At 41.2% G+C, this 22,626-nt stretch overlaps 1 protein-coding gene across 3 annotated transcripts in view; it reads right to left on the reverse strand.

Moving 5' to 3' along the window:
• The window catches only part of LOC110952546 (cell adhesion molecule DSCAML1), a 108,388-nt gene that overhangs the window by 79,643 nt on the left and 6,119 nt on the right, over nt 1-22,626 (reverse strand). For all 3 annotated transcript variants that reach the window (XR_007945719.1, XM_022196136.2, XM_022196135.2), the window contains exons 2-3: nt 17,992-18,312; nt 9,928-10,074 (exon numbers count right to left, since the gene is read on the reverse strand). Coding sequence is in view for 2 of the 3 variants with exons in the window: in XM_022196136.2 (XP_022051828.1) it covers nt 9,928-10,074; nt 17,992-18,312 (468 nt within the window). In the remaining variant the exon portion in view is untranslated. The remainder of the gene's footprint in view (nt 1-9,927; nt 10,075-17,991; nt 18,313-22,626) is intronic.

The raw sequence follows: 22,626 nt of genomic DNA on the forward strand, positions 1-22,626 counted from the left end.
CAGATGGCCTTAATTACAGCGGCGCTTTACTATATGTTGCTGAGTTGTAGGGTGGCTGCTCGCATCCATAATGTCGTCCTCTGGGGGGCTTTTCCATTCTGGGGTCTCCAGGAGGTTTAATGAATTTGTGTTATCAATATGGGCTTTTTGTGCTGTATCCTGTCTTTGCTGTGAATATTCTGCAGCCTCTGACACCAGACTAAACCTGGCAAAAAGAGGTAGTGGCAGTATCACGCTATCTTAAAAACAGCAACAAAACTTTATCATGGTGCTCAATATTGCATTAAAATTTGTGGCTCTCACAAACATCTTCACTGGATTTTGTTTGAGAAACTGCTCCTAAAAACTGAAGCTGCTTCGGGAATTTACTTAGATTCCATGTAGTATAGATCTGTGTTTATCTTTTAAAGATGTGCATCTGTAGTAAAAACAAATGGTTTGGGCGTGAGAGTCATAGAAAAGCTGGGAAAGAGAGAAAATAATATTTCACTGGATTGAGTCGTTTCATGGAATGCGAATGCTTTAATTCAGTTTGCCAACACATGACATCAAACAAATCGTAAGATGTCATTTTGCTGGACTGTAATTTATAGTGCGGCAAGGAGGGCTATTCATGTGACATATCACGAATGTAAAGTTAAGGAAGTGATTAATGAATGAGTCATTAGCTCAGTAAGGGTTGACCAAGAAGGAGAGGAGAAAGGGAACATAAAAAGAAAAACTCAGAGGATTTCTCCTAAGACACGTTTGAAACTCACATTGCTGTTGTCTCTGGTGAGACAGAGTGAGAGGAACAGAAAACTTGCATTGCCCTGGGCATTGTAAAACAATGGCTATGCACATGAACAAAACAGGCAAAAAAAAACAAAAAACAGACTGCTCTTTCAAAATACCAAGAGCTAAGGTACAGAAAGTGAGAGCGGAGAAAATAAGTAGGTGAGGGAAGAATAGGAAGAGGGCAGGCACGCTGAAAATAGCAGAATGGGAAGAAAAATAATGATGCAAAACAAGAGGCGATCAAGTGGGCCTGATAAGCGCTTGAGAGGAATAAATGTCAAGTCAAGCAGTAAGAGAACCCTAGGAGGCAGAGGTAAAAGAGAAAGTGAGAAGGAGAGAGTGCATTTATGATACAAACAAACCAAATAAGGAGACACGAAGGACGAATCTGAAACGGTCTATAATGGATCAGAGTTGCTTGCATGATTTTGTTGCAGTGACTAAATAAAAACATACTGAAAACTTTAAGTAAACGTGTAAAACAATAAAGATAAAATCTCTAAACGTGTTATACCCGACTGACTTCTATGCACTATTGACGTGTGTGTCGATACGCCGGTATATGTCTTGTGGGAGTCCTCAGGCCATCTCATACATCCCCGAGAGCTCATTGATTAGCTATTAATAAAGCACAGAGATGTGTTTGGTGACAGGGGAGGCCACAGATATCCACAGAGACATGCACAGTTGAATTTAATAGATATAACAAAGGATATGTGAGGTTGGGGAAAAGCGTAAGAAACATCAGGAATTAAATAAAATACAAAGTGTCAAAAGGGAAAGATAATTGAGTAGGACTAAGAGAAAAAAGGCAGTGCAGGTAAATTGTGTGAATCTATTTCACCTGCCTTCTGCCTACCCCCCCAGCGAGTCACTCTACCTCTAACTCATCGCCCTTCTCTCACTTAGAAGCTCTCTATCTTCCTCTCACTGCCTCTGCTTGTGTCCACTGTGGGCTGCATGTCAGCACACTGTTGGCCGTCTCCATCCTGTCTTTGATTAGCTGTGATCTATGGGCCCGATGAAAGAAACGAATAAGAAAAGAGTGAATGAAAGCTCCAAAGATGGACAAAGAGAGGAAAGGAGGAGGAGCTCCTGCAGCTGATGGATATGACTGTGGTCAGATCAAGACACATGGCAGGGACAGGGAGACACAAAGGAAGAGACGGGGAGATAGATGCATCCAGGAGGACACATTTGCATCTCTTCTGCTTTATTTGCTGCAGTTTTCATCCATTTTGTTCCTGGTTCCTCACCCCACTGCTCTCCTCCTCCTCCCTTTCTGTCCCTCTTCAGCTTCCCTCCCTGCCTCCCTCCTTCTCTCTTTCCCTAGCATGTACATCTTCAGGTCACGGGTCATTAAGTCGGCTCCAGCGGGAACGTGTTGGAACAGGATATCTCTCATATTGCCCTGCCCCCACTGCGCTACTAAAACACAAATACGCATAAACACATGCATGTCTGAAATCACACATGCACATATAAATGTTCAGTTCTCTTTCTTTTCCTCTGTTTATGAGTCTTTCTTTTACACACAGTGAAAGACTAGACATGTTTGTGACCTGTTGGTCAACTTACTCATTAACTGATAAGATCAATGTCCTCAAATTCATCATTTCATTCGCACTGAATGGAGCATTTACAGTGTTCTATGCAGCACTTAAACAGCAGATACAGATTATTTCATGATTGGTTAATCACTAGAATTTAAGATTAAGATAGATGTAAAAATGTCACAACTTCCCTAAGTTTAAGGTGATGTGTTTTTGTTCAACAAAAAGTCCAAATGATACAAAGATATGACAAAGAAAAACATCACATTTTCAGGCTTAAAAACTGTAACAAAAATGCTTTTTTCCCCTCAAAAATTACAGAAATCTTGAACCAATTTTCAGAAGAGTTGCTGATTTTTTTTAAAATTAATTACCCAGCTTTGATACACTACATCAGTTTCTCCAATTTAAGGTAAAGAGCCCATGTATCACTTGATATGTCGCTCAAAAATTTCAAGATTGATATAGAGTTGTCACTCATTTTAAAGGTCTTCTGATTTGTGCTATAATGGCTACAATATGGTTATATTTCTGGAATAATTTCTACACAAGGCCAGAGGCTTCCTCTCAGGCTCCTAAAAATAGAATACAAAACTATGCCACGTTCACATCGATATGATAACCTGACTAATTATGGGTATCTTGAGAGTTTCATAGCTAAAAATAGAGAGAACCATCAGATATGCATTTTCAGGCACACAATACATATTCTTCCACTTCATTTCTCTGAGAAGTCATATTTCCTAAATAATCCCCAACATAAAACTGAGGGACCCAGTTATTTAGGTGTCTTATTTGCCATAAATATTTTTGTACCCCCAGATCTTTATCAACAACCAACAACAATTAGCTATTATCACACAATACATATAAGGTCAGTGTGGAGTACTGGATAGTGATGGAATTCTTTTAACTGACCAACCTAAGGAAAGGTCACACAAAGTAAAATTCACATTTCAGCTCAAGCACATGTGACAAACACGGTCAGCCTCGACCAAATGTCTGGTTGCAATTTCATAGCTACATGCACACACACACACACACACACACATATACAAACGTGCATACAAGTGTGCTTCTCCACCATGGTTGTTGTGCACTGTCAAACAACATTAGATCGCGAGGAGGTGTCAGTGGGATAATTAGAATAACACATCCACTGCATTCTTCATTATGTGTGTCATCTTCACTTACTGGCTGTGTTTCCTCGCTGACACCTCACCTGCCCCCACCCCAAACACACACAGACACACAATCTTACCCCATCCTACAACTGACTTGCTTTTTTGAGGCAAGTCATGCTCCCCATTAGTGACGGCCTCAAGTATAGATCTAATTGTCTGAACGTCAATTGTGGTGTTTTTTTTCCCCCTAATTAGCTCCTTGGGATGGAGGATGAGGAGGAAGGCACCAGTGCAACACAAAGTTGAGGCACAGCATCATCATTTGAGGAAGAGGGTGTTAGCGAGGAGATCACGGTTGGGTGATGAGTAATGCTGTGACGTCGGCTCTGCATTTGGCAAAATATCTGACAGCGATTCCGTCTGCTGGCATGTAAAGACCCACTATTGTAAGTACATATGCGGAAGGATGCGTTGAGGCAATGTATCCATTGGAAAGATGCAGACCTGCTGCCATTCTGCAAACGTAGCAAGCGGTGACAAGTCCCGCAAAAAAGGGCTATACAGTACAAAATGAAAGGTGCGTCAGTTGGCGGGTCACAAACAAAATGCACAGACAAACTGGCACTAATGCACCCACGCACACCTTGTGGTTAATGAATAACTAACCAGCAGAGAGGAAAGGGAGCCATCTTCTCTGAGTAAGGCCAAATGAATTCGCCGAAGCGCTATGCAAATGTTCCCTGGGCTAACGAGACTGCCTGCATGATTGGAGTGCCATTGAAATTCTCCTCGTGCACAGCCCTCTCTCACTTCCTACCTCCCTCCCTCCCTCCTTCAATCTCCCTCCATCTCTCCCGCCATTTCAATCTCTACACAGAACATCCATGTTCCTGAGCATGTACAATCTATCTATCTATCTATCTATCTATAAATAATATGGACATTTAGGTCTCAGCGAATCTCCAAATCCACACATCGTCTTTTCCTTTCAACATTCAAATCATGTTATGCATAAAGATAAACACTGCAGCCCTATCAGTGGCTGGACAGCAGTGAATGCCCTAGTGTCTGACTCTCTCTCTCTCTCTCTGTCTGTCTGTCTCACTAACACACACAGAGTCGGCTCAAACAGAGCGAGCTCAGAGTCGCTCTGCACCTGTTCTCTCTGTAAAACATCCAAACACGAGTGCTGAATAAATAACCCAACCTAACACGCATCACTGCCAGGTTCACACACGCACACACACCACAGCCCATAAACACACATCAATAAGTAAACACCACCCATTTCCCCTCCACGGTTACCCCCAGCTCCCCCCCCCCCCCCCCCTCATCTTCACACGAGGTACGAACTGCTACCGTCCTAAAGACAAACACACATTCGGGCGCACGATGTGTGTAATAGTTAATGGTCAGATGCTAACAGGGATAAGTAAAGAAAGTCTAAAGGAGAAACGGTGGAGAGAGGGTAGGTTGGGGGGCATTAAGCACTTGTCAGATGCATCTTTAATGGCAGGACACAGTGGCTTTAGAGCCCCTGGCCTTCTCCTTCTCCCTTGGGTGCTGGGGACAGCAAGAAAACCAGACACACACCTCTTTCTTTGTCCATCTGCCCATCCTCTCATATGTATTCATATACCTACCTACCTCATTCCATCATCCCTCCATCCTATGCCCACTTTGCCATCTGCATAATTTAGCATGTCATGCTTTCGTGCCACTTTGTCTTTCGGTTTTTTGCCTATTCTGCAAATTTTTCTCTGCGCCTATCTGTTGTCCACTTTCGGGCCTGATGGAGTGGAAGGAATAGACGACGCTTTGTCACTTCACCATCCTAATAAGTGCCTCTAGAAAAGGAAGGGAAAAGGGGCAAGAGAGGGATGAAGTTAAGAGTGGATAGGCGGAGGGGTGTAGCGAGAGCACAGGGCCTCTGCAGAGTGGTCACAAAATGGAGACTGGGACAGAAGCTGCAGCAGCTGTGGTGACGCTACACTTCACAGAGAGAGAGAGAGGCAGTGTCTGTGAAAGAGAAGGGGGATTAAACAGCCTCAATCAATGAATGCAAAAACACAGACGTCACACTTTTCCACACCCTCTTCATCCTCGATACTTTCTCTTTCTAGCTTTCCCTCCCGCTGTATCAGCTAATCAGTGACTCAAACAGAAAAATCAACAAATCTATCTGTACATGTCTATCACTTCGTCTATTTCCTATAGTGTGTTGTTGTCACTTTGCCTTTTTACATGTAAAATGTGGGAGTTCTGTACGATCTGTTAAAATACAGTATAAACTTTTAAAGAAGTTATGGTTAACAGTGCTGTGATATTCTATGTGAACTTTTCCCAAAATGGACGCTGCATTTTAAAATGTCCCACATTATCTAACATTTGGCTTAGTCAGATAGGTAAAAACACACATTCTTTAGCCTGACTTGATACTGTCATATGACTTACACTGTCAATGTTTCCATCAACATTTAATGAAGTTTGCTACTCAGGTGTCCCCAGAACAATTTATTCAACCACAATAAGTAATGTGATTCTCACCAGCATTATTTTTTCTATCTTGGGAAGGTGAGATATTATGTCTAATGTCACAGTCTGTGAAACTTTATACGACTGGTCAAATTCCTTCTTTCAATTCTAGTTAAGACAAAAATCCCAAGAGACTGAACCAACTACATACGCATTTATGGCACAAGGTTATACACAGGCCTTTGCATATTTCCTGACATACTCCTACATTTCTATTTTAGCATTTATTTTATAGTACCAGCATTTAACGAGGAATTTGTCAAGCAAAGATAACATGTGAAGTAGGTCTTAAAAAACAGAATCCTGAAGATGATGTGTATATGACAGCCCAACTAAAAATTTTGACACAATCACTGATATTTGACAGTTCAAAATCTGCAGTGCTGTGCAAAACGTTTAAGCACTAAAAGTAAAATAAAGGTACTTGGCAGAGAAGTTGTTCCAGGTATCTTGGAAAACTTGCTACAGTTCTTACTGGATTTAGGGTGCATGTATGCATTCTGTGTTTCCATGTAATTCCTCAATGTTAATATCAGCTCTTGCTTGGCGCCAAACCACCTGTTGCAAAACTCCTTGTTCTGCTTGTAACTAAAGATAATTCATGACTGTTTGATTACTCTAATGGTGCAAAGAAACTGTGAAACAATCTGATGCTTCTGTGTAATGGATAAAAATTTGCAAGTCAAAATAGATTCAAATGTTTGCACGCTACTATATAATATCAATAATAGTGATGCTCATATGTGTAGTAAACATAACTTTGCAGCTTAAACTATGCAGCTATGATGCTCTGGCTAAATGCAATATCTTGTTATTTATCAGCTAAAACACATGCAGATATTGATATCTGCAACAGTGTGATGATATAACACATGCAGTGCCACTATCATATTCAGGGGCATGAATAACTAAATGTACAACTTGTAATGAATAAAGGAATGTGCAAAAGAAAGAAAGACAGACAGAAAGACAGAAGGAAAGAAAACATACATATGCAGTTATGTCTTCCGTGTCTGTTGTCTGTGTACGCATGTCTGTGTGTGTGTGTGTATGCATGAGTATGGCGGAGCCGAGCCGTGGTGATGCACTAATAAAAATCAGGCAGCAATGCATCCTCACACCTTCCTCTTTCCACCCGCCGGATCGCACCCGTTACCATGGTGACCAGATAAAACTCACACTGTTTTAAACTCCAACTGGAGGAGGAGATGGATACTAACAAAGTGACACACACACGCACAGATGAAGTTCCTTCATACACATCCGTCACAGCATACTCTTTCAGTTCCCTAACTGACAAGCAAACAAATGCTAATTTTCTAACCGACAGCAGCAGCAGCAGCAAACCATCAATTAAAGGAAGAGATATGGCTGGATAGAAAAGTAGTGCAGAGAAGGGGAGGTATGACAGGGGAGTAGAAACGGCAATAGCCAGTCAACACACAAAGCCCTTTTCTGTTTGACTGTCTGCCTTGTCTATCTATCTGTCTACTCCCCCCTCGACATCGCTCCACGAACGGGCCACAACGCAAACAGATTTGGCTGTCAAATAGTGACACGACACCCAGGCAGGGTCGTCTCACAGTGACGCCAGCTGTCAGCAAACACCCTCCTGCCTCTTCATCAAAGCCCATTCAAACTCAGCTTTATTGACCAACACGCCCGTCTGTGTGACATGTGTCATCCTGTCAAGCCAATACCTTGGCATACACTGTCCCTAATAAATGGCGAACCACTAGAGCATCTCGAGTGCTATTGAAAGACTGAAAGCTGTACATGCCACGAGGAACTGATAGATGGATGGATGGATGGATGGATGGATGGATGGATGGATGGATGGATGGATGGATGGATAGATGAGGTGTGTGGTGGAGTGTAGTGGGATGGGAGGGGTGCTTGCATGCACTCAGTGTGTCAGAGTGTGTCTGTGTGTCCATGATGCTGACACAGGCCACCAGTCTGTACCAGGGAGGGAAAGAGATGAGGCTTCGAGCCAAAGATGGACGGAAAGAAGAAGAGGAGCACTGTGTTACTAATAAGACCTATTCATCAGCCCTGTGGAGAGAGAGGAGTGAGGGAGAAAAGTGGAAAACAAAACAAAAGTCTCTTGAGTCTTTTCAAATGTAAATTCAGACTGTTCAGGATGATTACTGTTATTAGCAAAAACCTTACAATTAATCAGTTAATTGATTTATCTCAGAAAATAGTGAATTTTTTTTTTTAAATCGCTCAATATAGTCCCCTAAAGCTGACTGTGGCATCACATCAAAAATCTGTAACCTCAAAACACTGGGTTTACAATATTACAAAAATATTTCATATTCTTTATCAATTCAAAAACACACTGTATTTTACAACATTTCACTGCATATACAATGAATTTAAATCACTGAATTCATACATCAAAGTACTGATGAGAATATCCACTAAATACACTCCGTTGTATTATACGTTCTGAAAGAGAATTACAGTGCAGCCTTTTCATTAAAGATTATGGATAATGTGCACTGACCAGAATAATCTCAGAAAGCTGCTCATGTAATCGTGTGTGTGTGTGTTTGTACATGTTCCTGCATGCTTTTGCTTGTTCATACGTGCATGTTTTACCCAATGTGTCCATCAGCTGATCAATAACATACTCCCACTGAGCTCTTACCACACAGGCATGATACAGTGGCTTTAACACACACACACACGCACACAGACGTGCACTCGCACACACAGAGCTATGAGTCAAACAGACTGGCCTGATCTCACCACTCTCACACTGAGGGATCCGTGACAAGAGAGAGGGGAATCCAGCAGCAAGCTTTATCGATCCAGACTGGAAACCCCCCTCAGGCCACACACACACACACACACACACACACACACACACACACACACACACACACACACACACACACACACACACACACACACACTACAGTTGTGCTGGATCAATGAGTGCTCCTGTGTGAAGGACAGAGCCATACAAAGAGGCGCACAAACACACACACACCTTTATGCACACACCACCGCACACACTGTGGAGAGATGAAACGGGTGCTCGGTATCAGAGAGCCAGATAAGGGGCAGAGGGAGCAATACGTATCATCTGACCTAAACAGTCTCATCTGACACCCTGCAATTTGCTATTGCTCCATGGAGCAAATGTTAACACTGCACCACACAAGCCCCGAATGCATGTATACACACACAGAAATGCCAATGCACAGGCATAGAGCAGCATGTAGGAGGCTCCTTCTCAAACCGATATTATAATTAAACACGGAGCCATTTGAATGGAGGATCAGATGAAGCAGGGAGAACAGCTCCAGACACAGCAGAGCCCTAAAGGTGTGGCTGCTCTCTTTTGGGCGACTGTGATGAGCAGCTAAACAGATCTATCACTCATCAAATTAGATCCCTCCAGTCCACACACACACTCCTCGCACAAACAGCACATGTCTACTAATGCCTGATTTATCCCTGTACCACAGCTATTAACCACAGCGGTGTCAGTTAGTGAGTGAGGAGCCAGGAATGTGCCAGGCAAAGGCCATTTCATCAGACTTATTTTTGAATGACTGAAGCATTCTGTCAACCGTCCTCCATCTTCTCTCACCAGCACTGTTGCCAACAGCGCAGATAAAGTGATTTGTATCGATTAAGGGCTATGAACAACCACAAAAATGGCAAACAAGGAGGAAACCTTGATGACAACAAAAACTGAAGTAAAATCACACCTTTGAAGTGAACCAAATCATGATTCATTAAAAAAAAAAAAAAAAGAGGTTTCTCATTTCTCTAAAGGCAAGTATTCTCCACTAATGTGTTGGACGAACATTTAGTTTCCATTAGTACCTTCCAACTAATCAAACACAGCAAACACGCATTCATAGTGAACTTTTCTGCAGAGCAAGTTTGCGTTTCTGGTGACGGCTATCATTTCCTACCGGGGACGATGGAGACGGTGTCTTTCTCCCAGGACACCACGCTGACATACTCCTGGACGGCTGAGGGGATGAGGCACTTGAACACGGCAACATTACCCCGCATGGAGCGCTGGTCGGCCACTCGGACTGTGTAGGGCTCCCTGAACACTGGTGTGCGAAGAAAAGAGCTGGTGTTAGTTAATGGAGGGACATTGGTTGCTGGTGATGGCAAATGTCTCAACTCAACAAACCTTGATTGGTAGTTTTAAACAATGCAAAAGTGGCAAAAGTGAAAATTATTGACACTTTTGTTGGTTTTGTGATAGAAGTCGGGCTGAGTAGCAAATATTTTGATTATTTAGTTACTAGAAAATACTTAGAATTATCCATCAGTGTTTCCCAGACAGTAAAATCATGGCCTCAAATTTATTGTTTTGTCTGATCAACAGTTTAAAAACACAAGATATTGAATTATTGATATACAAGACAGAAAGGCAAAGCATCAAACAGTTACACTCACAAAGCTGGACCAGAAAGGATTTTGTATTTTGAGTCTTGAGGAGACAAAACTATTGACAGATGGTTGTGATATTACCATACAACTTAGTGCTTGAAGAAAATGTTTCTATGGGATATCGCCCTGAGAACTTATTCGATATTATTTTGATGTACATCTGAGGTGATATTTCATATTGATGATTTGAACCAAGAGTCCAAAAACAGAAGGTTGTGATACTGTCATGATCTAAAATAGAGAAAAGAATCATAGCATTGCAACTTCAAAGGTGGTAAAAAAAAAAAAAAAAAAAACAGCATTTTTTTCTTGACACATTTCTTCAATCAACAAATCTTTCTCTACATAAGTTTGCATGTTGGCTCTGTACAGCTGACACCAGGCTGTCCTGTACTGCTCACAGTAAAAGCAGAAGGACACCCAGTAAACAAACTTGTCTGGTGTCCTGTTCAGCCACATTAGGCCAGTGTTTCACAGTTTAGCCCCAGATTGAAAGTTGTAGTATGATTGTAAGGAGAGTTGACTTGGAGCTGTGTTGAAGGGGATACACAGTGAGCGGCCCATGGCCTTTTAAAGCACAACGTCGCAGATGCTATGAGACAGCGAGGAGTGGAGCGCCGCTCACAGCCAATGGAACCGTCACATGCAGGCGCCAGGCATCAAAAACACACCCTCTGCACATGGCATGCAGTGCACTAGACTGTGAATCTGTGCCAGTGTACAGAAAGGATGGTGGTGATTAAGACAGGCTTAATGATGAAAACAGTAGCCTGTAGCTAACCAAATTATCTCTCCAGTTAACTCTGTCATATTTAGATTAGTGAGAAATGGGAATGCTGAATCAGAGTATACATTCTCATTAAATAAATTAAGTAAAGTGAAATTAAATTAATGTAGTATTTTGGTGAGCAGGAACAAACTGGTGGTTCAAGGGCATGTTAGCTCAACTGAATGAAAAGGAAGCTGCTTTCGAAATTGAACTCAGTTCAACTGTATGGTCTTACCTGCCATCTTGATCACATTTGTTTAAAGGGATGTTACTAAATTTTTCTTCCTGGAACTTTGACATAGACAAAAAGGGAGCTATTTGACGTGAACACAATTACAGAAATGAGATAGGGTCTCCCACTGATATTGGGGAGTGTTTCTAGCAATCTATCAACTGGGCTCCTTTTAGAAACGGGGACAGTAATGGCTTAACAATGTAAAACACACATACACACACACACACAACACAGGGAGTGGCCCCGCCCTCCCGTGTGTTCACTCTCTCTCCCCCAGCTCTCCAGTGATATAATTAACGCCTAGCCTGAAGGCCAGTTTCCTTGGTCATTAATAATGCTTTATGCCAGCCGCCACTGTCACTGGAACCCAGTGGAACCAAAGCCAATGTCCTTGTCCAAATGGTGGGGAGACTTTCACCTTAAAGTTCGAGGTTTAATCTCCCAAGTCTTTGTTTGATTCCGCCCATTGCTTTTACACACCTCTACTTTATTCATAATCACCTGAACCTTGAACCCTGTCTTTCTTCTTTCCTGACTTGTTAAGTTGTTGAGTTAAGACTGGACTAGAGTCTGTTAAAATTGTTAAAACTTTCCATCTTGTCGTATATGTGACCTTGCCAAAAGACAGATGAGGTGTAAAATGTTTGATTTTGGGCCTTGAAAAAAGAGCAAGTGTGGTTTTCCACCTCACTTGCACTTGGACAGCATATCACATCTCACTCTGGTCACCTGACACACAACCCGCTAATGTGATCTGAAGCTTAATTCGCCAACAAATCAAAGCTCAAAGATAATTAATTCCAATCAGGTCCTCATTTCAATTTTTCATTTAAACAGCTCCTGCTTTTCATTGATGCCATCTACCTGCAGATCAATAGCTGGGATTGACAGCGCAGCCTCGGCTGTTGTGGCCGGGCCAATTCTTTCAATCATTTATTTACTCTCTGACAGACTCTGCTGCCTCTTGTCAATAGCAAGTAAAATCCCCAACGTCCACTGAGCCTCTCACAGAGTGTTTAAAATCAGCTTGACAGCTTGTAAATGTTTGGCGCGAGGATGACAGTCATCACATTTCAATTCGGTTCAAATCCAGTCAAGGTCACCTCAGGATTGTGCTCCCATGTCTGTGATCCCACCTTGTCCTACACTTGATACCCTTTAAGAAAAGTGTTGTTTAACCACTCCTCTCCCTATTAAAATCTGTCAAATAAGCCTTCTATGGCAACATGCCCTTGTACACAACCGTGTAACCAACCCCCAATAAGAGGCAGCTGTTGTGATAGCACTGTCATTTATCACACGTTTGTCTTTGAAAGATATGAAAGACAGAGAGGGGGAAAAAAAAAAAAACATTACATATTCATCCTCTTAAGCCTGGTGACATGATGCAAATGGTAGCCCAACTGATTTGTGTGTAAATTGCACTCCCCCTCATCGCATGCGCAGCAGAATCATTAGGATGTTACTGATGCCTGACTATATGCAGCCTGGTTGCCTAGGAACGAGCTAAAACATGGGTCTGGGCGACTGGGCGCACTGGGAGGCAAGTCCTGTATCACTGTCGCTTCAATAATTAACGATGGGGAAACCAAATACTGCATTTACTTATTCATAAAGCAAGCAGTAAAAACACAGAGAAGGAGAAAGATAGAGGCTGAGAAATGTAATGAAATAGAGGAGAAATGAACAGATGCAGGTTTCATTACTGAATGAAAAAGAATGGAGGAGAAAATAAAAAGGGTGTGTCAGGTTCAGGGACCCTATTTACTGTATTAGTAAGAAAATGTCAGCCAGAGAAGAGATGAGGGGGGCAGATGGAGGGAAGAGATCTAAACACCTGCTGTGTTGGCCCGAGCCTATGTAGGTTTGTATGTTTTAGTTAGAACAAAGGGGAGCTGAGGTGGGGCTCACTGAACAGGTGTCCCCATTTCATCTTATTAAGTTTGTCTACGGAGCTGTTAGGTGCACAAAACATGAAACCCTCGGACTAAGCCTGAATATTATCCCAGCACAAACAACTGCAACAACTAACTGTATGTACCAAAGGTGTGCTTTCATTTTAAGAGCAAACTCACACACCTGTCCTTTAACTGTCCTTTGGGTCCTGTAACTTGTTACCGAAAAATGAAAATGAGATGTGCTTCCTAAAGAAAGGAAAGTGAGGAAAAAGCACAAAATCCACTGAGATGAAATGCTCAAATGTGAGAGGAGTCCTTGAAGCTATATGCTGTCAAACTGCAAGGTGTGTTACATAAAAAAAAAAATCCTTTTGGGGTTAGTGTCCAACTCACAAAAAGGCTTGATAGTCAATCTTTAGTTGATGTGAAATACATTTTCTCTGCTACACTCCTTTGATAATACTAGAAGTGACAGCTGACAGATTTGCCCTGGAAACTTAACCAATTGCTTTATTTTACTCTTCTGGAAAAAAAAAGATGCTCTGTTAAAACTCGCAAAATTTCAAAACTGAAATGGGCTGAAAGACCAGCACATTTAAAACAGGCTGAAATAAACTGACATATAATCTATTAGAATGCTTATTTTAAATGTATTATTGAAATAATATCTGTTTTGAGGCTAAAAATGAAGAAATTATATGAGAACAAAACAGCTACAATTGAATAAAATCATATTTATTAGAGACCTTAAATAACAAAAACATGCTATTCTGTAATAGCAATTACATATTAGAAATTCTTAATGTCACATCTTCTGATGTATCAGTTTTTAATTTCCACACATGTAAATCTTGTCTTCTCACAAAAAAATAAATAAATAAAAATTTCCATATTAGAAATCAAACTGGGTTTCTGTTTAGGTAAGAATTCTTTTTTATATTGTTTTTTTTTGTTACATGATAGATGTTATTCTTCAAAGGATTAAGCTATATAATCGTGTTCATATATCAGTATAAGATGGAGGTGTAAGCAGAAGAGAAGGGTTTTTACATTTTTCATTGCAGTTTTTCTGCTTCCAAACATCCACTGAATTCAGTTATTACTACAATTTACTAAAACTCTACAATGAATGACAATGAATATCAAGTATGCTCTGAGTTTTATCAGATTTGAGATAACATGACGCAGCCCTTTTCAAATCAATCTGAACTTCTGTTGAATCATCATTTAAAACTCATGGAACTCAGCTGGAAATTTAATGCAGTTACGATGAGAAACATTTTAGGCACATTTTAAAAGTTTCCAAGGTTTTTGCTTTTTTTTTTTTTTTTTTTTACACAATATATGAATGAACTGAAACCAATGGGTCTCTAAAAACTGAGAAAAGAAACACAAAAATGTGAATTTCTACAATGACAGTGGAAATAATCAGTAGAATTTAGTAGCAAGCACTTCAACTGCCATATAAACGTCAGTATATGGGGACATATTCCAAACATTTTGGGCTCTATTGAGCTGTCTCTCAAACCTCAATCACATAAGATAAATAAGAAATATATCAATAGAGTAGTGTTGAGCTTAAGTTAAAAATAAATATCAATAAATCACATAGAAAATGACATTTATCGCTATGAGGGGGGGAATCCTATACAGGAAAACAAGCAGCCCACATATTGGTTTTCATAAATGTAGAGCTATCCAGACAGGTGCTAGTGCTATTATTGGACCACAATCAGCATGCATGGGAGGGGGTGAGAAAGAGGGGGAGGGATAGAGAGACGTCAAGATGTGAAGAGTAGGGAGAGAGAGAAGGGGGGGGGGGGGGGGGGGGGGCAGATTTTTGGGAGGTGTCACACTGTGAGTTGTCAGCTGTCATCATTCTCCTGCACCACCTGAGACGGGGCATGCCACACCCTGGCGCTCACGCCTCTGTCGCCCATGGCAACTACAGAGATTATTTTTTTTTTTGTATGTGTGCGAGTCCGTAAATGAGCGTGTGTGTTGCGCAGGACTCTGGAGGTAATGAGGTGCACACGCATGCACGTGAGCCCTGCTTATGGAGCTGTGGAGTTGTGGTTGCCTCAGCATTTAATTGATTAATTGTTGTAATTATTTGGGAAGGGAAAGTCATCCCAACGCCGAGGCTGGCGAGAAGGTCACTCTCACGCTGGAGGGACTGTCCTACTCTGGGGACCATGCAGGCCATATGGGTGTGTGTGGTGATGAGGGAAAGAATCCGGCAGCATTTTTATTTATTTATTTATTTTTTTTGAGAGAGATTTTGTCTGTGCACATGTGTGGGGTAAGGGAACTGCTGACGGTCTCTTCATGCAGGATTCATAAACACAGTCAAAATGTCTGCCTGGCTATTACTGTGACCTGAAAATCCACTTTTTTCTGATTCTTTTCACATCTTTCCATGTCTGTAGCTCACTCTCCAGAAGCATTCCTGCCAAACACCCTGACAAAGAGCTGGCAACTGAACACCATGAGCCAGCTTGAGAAAAATGGCTGTGTGTGTGCGCGTGTATATGTATGTGTGTGTGTGTGTGTGTGTGTGTATACATGTGTGTGTGTGTATGTGTGTGTAGTTAGGGGACTTTCCAGTCCATGGACAGATGGAGAGACTGGGAGACAGGAGGCTTGCTGGCATGAGCCTCGCACAGGCTGGTGTGCATGTAAGTATGTGAGTGTGTGTGTGATGCCTGAGTGTTTGAGTAACAGCGTGCACGTGAAGACACACGCATGCGTGTCTGTTGCGTACATGTGCATCCAGTGTGTATTGCAAGAGGTCATGTGCGTCTGTTTGTGGTTTTATGTGTTTGTGAGTGTGAGAAAGAGAAGTAACACCTTCCCTCAGTGTGTTCAGCACCTCTCTCCAGCTTTGACCTTGGCAGGGAGTGTGGACAGGTCACCAAACCAACTGTCTATGTGGCTGTGTGTCTGTCTACCAAAGGATTTTGAATGCACGGGGTCAAAACATGGCATTTTGAGACATTTTAGCCCCACTGAGACAGAAGTGGTTGATTTAGAATGCCGTTTGATTGATTCTATTTACAGATGCTGTGTTGCTGTGACTATTACAATACATGCTAAGTAAACTGCTTCCTGATATTTAGACATTTTTATTACAATGAAGTGAGGTCAAATGTGGGACTGAATAGAAATACATTATTCTATGCATAAGCAACATATAAAGATGAGTGGGGGCGGACCACTCAACCTAGAATGTAGTTTACAGTGTATGTAGTTTAGTCATGTAGTTTAGTTTATATCAGAACTCTTGGAGCACAAGAAGGAGTTTTTCCTACTTGTCATGTCACCTATGTTTTGTTATTTATGATATTTAACAAAATGAGTTAAAAACTGTAGATGTGATGTTAAATAAAATGTTAATTTGTAATGCAAGTCTAGCAGAATTGCTAGAATACACCTTTAAAGTCTGTCCAGGAATGAATTTAATCTTCTGAACCTCAAGAAGTTTGAGTGTTTCTTGCTCCTTCCACACTTTTACTCGTAGCAATTAAAAGTTCCACATTTCGGGGGAAAAAAAATAGCACAGTCTTAGCTAGAAATTAGCATGACTGAGAAATGTGTTTTGTGCAGTGTAATGAAGTATTAATCCCACAAATCATGAAAAGTAATTACATTTTTAAAATTTTCGTCTTCTATATGCCACGAAACTGATGGTTGCAGCTGAGTCACAAGTGGCTTCTCAGTTGCAAAAGGCATATTTTTCAGTTTTTTATAAAATCTGGTTACCACAAATGATCTGTATAGTGAATTTTCAAATTGCACATGTAGAATAAATCCATTTTGATGAAATACTATGAGTTTAAGCTTAGATCTGGTCAACTTTCCCAACGTCACACATCATACATTGAATGACCTTGAGAACCGATGATTCTTTTTTTTCCCTTTTTTTTCTCTTTTTGTAAGAATTTCTGGCTCTGACAAATGGTCCAATTTTGTTGACTTTTTAAAGATTACATGCCTTTTAAGCCCCCTGGTGGATTTTGGGGTTCAGAGGATTAAAAGTGTGGATTTCAGAAAAAGCAATGTTGCTCCAGATTATTGTTACGACAAAAAAAAATTGTAATTACACAAAACATAATATGTTCTTAGCTGTTCAATCTTAAGCTCCAGCTGTGAACCACAGCATTGCTTGTTTGTGCCCAGCGAGGGCAGCAAGCATGGCTGAAAAAAAAAAATCATAATTAATGTCAACTATGTAAATTAAAAACTGTAAATGCAATTTTTCGTGGATCGAAACTTAAATAAACAGTCCCTACCAGCTGACTCCTCCAACCTGACTTCAGTGTGCATAAAATGTGTACACCCACAACTTGTGCGTTCTCTTCATGTCAATCTTAAAAGCATTAGCTAGCCAAATTGAGGTGCTACTGAGCAAGCTTAGCATAGAGCTGCTGGCATCACCCCAGTCTCACTTTAGTTGATTACTCCTCAAAGGGATGGATACGTCTGTATGTGCACCATAATATAACTTGAGGTAAACTGAGGTAAAGTAACGTAATGTCACAGTTTAAATTAAACACAGAGACCTTAAAGGCATTGAAGTGTGGTGAAGAAGACTCTGTAAAACTATCCGGAGATGAAAATATCCCCCTGACCACTGGTTTGATTTCCATCGAGTCGCTCCGCCGCTCACCTGCTTTGATGTGGATGCTGGGGCTTCGAATCTTGCCTGCTTGGTTCTCAGCTGTGCAGAAGTACTCGTTGTCGTGGATAATGCTGTTATAGGCAGAGGGAGAGAAAGGGTAGAGCTGGAGGGTGCCGTTGGCATGCACGTGGCGGATGTGGGGCACGTCGTAAATGTCGTCTCCGGCGGCCAGGTACCAGCGCAGGACGGCATGGGGGGCGCCGCCCGCAGGGCAGGGCAGGGACACCCCCACCGAGCTGGAGAAGGTCACCCGCTGCAGGGAGGCGTTCACAAAGTACAGCCGCGTAGAGACAACATCCTCACTGTTGACTGTTAGGATGAGAGAAAGGGAAATAGAGTTAGTTCGCTGCTATGTGTCAGACATGGAGGTAACATTCATGTATCACAGCATGCATGACAATCAAAAAACACTGCTGATTAATCAGTGAATACTGAATAAAACTGCACCACTACACTTAACATATGAACATAACACCACTTTACTACTGACAAAAACAATCTACAAAGATGCTGCAACACATTTTGTTAACATACCATGTGTACAAATGCAGTAAGTGTTTATTGAAAGGAGTGTTGCTTAACAAGTGTGGCAATTCTGTGGATTCCTTATAGTGTAATACTCATTGCTGAAGTATTGTTTGGAGATGTGTGACTGCAATATCAGATAGTGATCCCACAGCAGGAAAGTTTTGATTGAACTGTGCATTTAATAAATAATACATTTCCTGACAAGCATGTAAATTCCCATATGAAAGCACGAACTGTAACTGTAAACTGTACTTTAACATAAAAAATGACACTTTCCTTATTGGATATGTACTTTTCTTCTGGTATTTAATGAGCATGATGTGCAATAGATATGTATTTACAATATTTTATGAGAGTCAGTTTATTAGTTGAATGGGATCTTAAAATTGATAAAGACTACTGCTCATGTTAATTTATCAAAATGGATCAATTGCAAACATCCCCCACATTCAGTATACAAGCAGGGTCTACAGGCATCCAGGTCACCTCAACCCAAACAACTTTCTTCCTGTGTGCCAAACTGCACTCATCCATCTCATCCCATATGCATTATCCTAATATCTCTAATCTAATATATGTATCCAGGGAGTCCTTTGGAAATCTGCCTCTCAATTGGAGGGAAAATGGGTCGTATAACTAGACCTCAACCACCACCTTTATCTTTTCTGCTGATATCCTCCCTTATGGAGCAAAACATAGAAATCACATGGGTATTTGTTAAGCGTTCTATGTCTCAGGCCAGCTCAAGTCATATCACATCACCGTGGGAAGGCCTATATCTGTAGCTGTAGAAGCCTGAGGAGCTGGATATCACACGTTTGCTGTAAAGCGACTCTATTGTGGCACAGATGAAGAGCCGCTACAAGATAAGTTGTCCTAAGGGAGACAGACCACCAAATATCTTCTCTCTCAATATGTCCCATACCCTGTTTATAGTGGGCTACTGAGGCATCCTCTAAGATCTGTGTTTCTAGTGTGTTTGCTGGGGGGGGTGGGGGGTGTATAGAGGAGAGTAAAGAAGTGCTGAGCTCAGCTTGGCTGGAGGCCAGGGGAAGATGCTGTGCTCCGAGCAAGAGAATTTTCTTCTCAGACAATGATACTTAATTAATCCCTTTTCCTGGATTGTGTCAACAATGCCTGGATTAGCCATATCTATTTAATTCTCCGTGTGCTGGGAGAAAAATAGGGTGTTGGCTATCAATGGAGATATAAAGACGCTATCGGATGTCATTCAGGCTCTAATTTTTACAGATCCTCTACATCAATGGATATCATTAGTAGCCAGCTATAAAATGAAAGACTGGCTCTCTATTTAAGATCTGAATATGAGGCAAGAACAAGAGTGAACGGCTGATATAAAAGCCTATTTTTACATCAGTTCTGTCCAGTATAAATAGCAACATGCAATGACATAATGACATTAATAACATGACAAGAATAGGATGAAATCACAAGAGAAAGAGCTCAAACTAAAATGTGGGGATTAAGGACAAAACTGGCATGAGATGATTTTCAGTCTCTCCTCTATTGTCTGCCACTTCATCCATCCATCTACATCCCTCTGTCTTATCTCAGTTACACGTTCTTGTCTCGCTGTTTCCTATCATTTACTCACCCTTCACAGATACCCCTCCAAGACACAAACACGCTTTCTCTTGTCTTTTCCTGCCACATTAGAGACAGGCAATGTTCTATGATTGAAATTTGTATGCCAGACGCAGAGAGTTAAACCCACATAATCTCCTTTCACATTTAACACACATCGTCTATCCACTCCGCAATCACACTGCTGTGGGAGGCCGATGTCCGACTTCCTTGTTTTTCATGCGTGTGTGGGTGTGGAGCGGAAGGAGAGATCAGGAAGTCAGGCAGGAACAATATTGTCGACAGGACATGGGTGGCTGCTTGAGGGTAAAGGTTCTCAGGTGCAAAGGTGTTTGGGTGCAACCAAATGAGTGAGTGTGTGCATCTGTGTGTGGTAAGGTCAAAAGGATAGAGAGGTTAATGTTAAATAACTGCCTCAGTTTTCGATGTCAAGCTCAGCCAGCAGCGAGGTGTTCAGAGAGAGAGAGAAAAAAGCTGGGATCGCAGCCTGGGTGCATGTGCAGAACATGAGATTGTAAATGTACGAGCACAATGAAGATGGAGGAGATAGAGAGTCATTGTTGGAGCAGATCCTCTGTTCAAAAAAATCGGAATTTAGGTCAAGTTCAATCCATCCTGCCGTTTGAATCCATGTCAGTCACTCTGGCGGGCTGCTAGGCTGACTGATCTGCACTTTCAGCACCATGGAGAGCACCACAATGTGCTGCCAGCTGAGGAACACGCACACAAGTGATTCCATAGTGAGTAAATAAGGAAGAAACTATTAGCAGATGATATTGGTGACAGTGACCTGCTTCTCTTTGATGGCAAATTCTATTTTCTGAAGCTGAATATTCTCATAACTACAATGTATCCTTGGTTTGAAAGCATTCACAAAAGAAACTATTTCACTGTGCAAAAATTGATGTTCAGAATGTCATTATCCTCACAAAATGCTATTCTTCAGAGTGATGGTTCTTAAATCTTAAAGCCAAAAACAAAAAAGATGAGCTCAAATGTCTTAACTATACACCTGTGTGGATGGGGAGGACTTTGTGTGACTGTATGACAGTATTACACCACGGAGATAACTTTGGTGCATCTGTAGCTGCATACAAAACCAAGTTATTCAGGAATTGTCAGTGTTTAGCCATTGGTTCTTTTTCAACAACATGTGCAGTCAAAAGTTTTCACTCATGGTGACAAATGAAGGTCTCAACCCTCTATACTATATTTCCATATATTCACTTTGATCTTTATGCCCACTTGCTAACTATTTGTGTTCGGATGCTGCATATCACTTAGGTTAATCTGAGGGGAAAAGTCAGCTCATTGTGTTTCGAAAAATCAAAAATCACACCAATTTGTAATTCTGTATGTGGATATATCAGTATACATATCGTAAATATATTTTGTCAAATCCTAATCTGATCTTTTTTTTTTTTTTTTATCATCTGAGCAACTGCACAATCTTTCCAAGTGCAGAAGTACCCCTCAGGTAAAATTAATCCATATTTGACTGATGATTCACCACCTTTTGCCCCCTAAAAATATCCCTCATCTACTAATAGCATTTATTTTTCTTGTTCAGCTGAATAATTTCCAAAGGCCTGCAGAAATAAAATTATTAAAAAATTACCTTTTTTTTTTTACACTTTTTTAACCTCACAGATTTGCTATCTGAACCTTTACAAGAGTCCCGTCTCCCAGGTTGAGACCCGTTGCTTATCCTCTAAAATGTTGAAAATCAACAAGCTTCTAACCATCCTGTGATGTCATCAAAGATGGCCTCGAGCAAAAATTTTAAAACAGATCCGACAACAACTCAAAGTCAGAGGCAAAACCTTTAAAAAGCAACAGCTTATGATGCGGTGGCTAATCGCTTTGTCCTACAGTATGAATTCAGGTCACTGAGTTCACACACAGTACACACACTCATGCACGCAAAGACACATGTGCATAAACACAGAAGTGAGCCACCGTGGTCTAAACTGCACAGATTACAGCCTCCAGCGGAAAAGACCATCATAATGACAGCTACCACGTGTTTTATGGCAGCAGTGGTTTAGAGTTTGGGGTGAAAATGTCCAAATTAAATGAAGAAGGATGAGATTGTGAAGAAGTGATCAGGAAATTAAACCATCAGCCTAAAACCCATCAAATGTCATTTAGCATAAGAGGTTCCCAGGCTGCAGGTAGTGATCACATGGGCTATGATACAGAGAAGAGCTCTAAGATGTTGCAGGACAATTGTGCAGTCTTATTTTCAATGGAGCCTTGACCTCTTTAGGATATCCGACAGCTGAAGTGCACCTATGAGACAGCAATTAAAGGCATTATTGTCATGTGAAATTGTAATATGCTGAATTAAACTGCACAACAGAGGGCATATAAGAATTATTTGACCCAGACTTTAATAAAATGTGACTGAAATGTATGGATGACCACAAATAACCAAAAGAAACTAATCTTTTTGTCAGATCTCACAGTCAGACGACAATGATTCATGCA

This window comes from Acanthochromis polyacanthus, chromosome 13, assembly GCF_021347895.1.
Source record: "Acanthochromis polyacanthus isolate Apoly-LR-REF ecotype Palm Island chromosome 13, KAUST_Apoly_ChrSc, whole genome shotgun sequence".
Classification (NCBI taxonomy): Eukaryota; Metazoa; Chordata; class Actinopteri; family Pomacentridae; genus Acanthochromis; species Acanthochromis polyacanthus.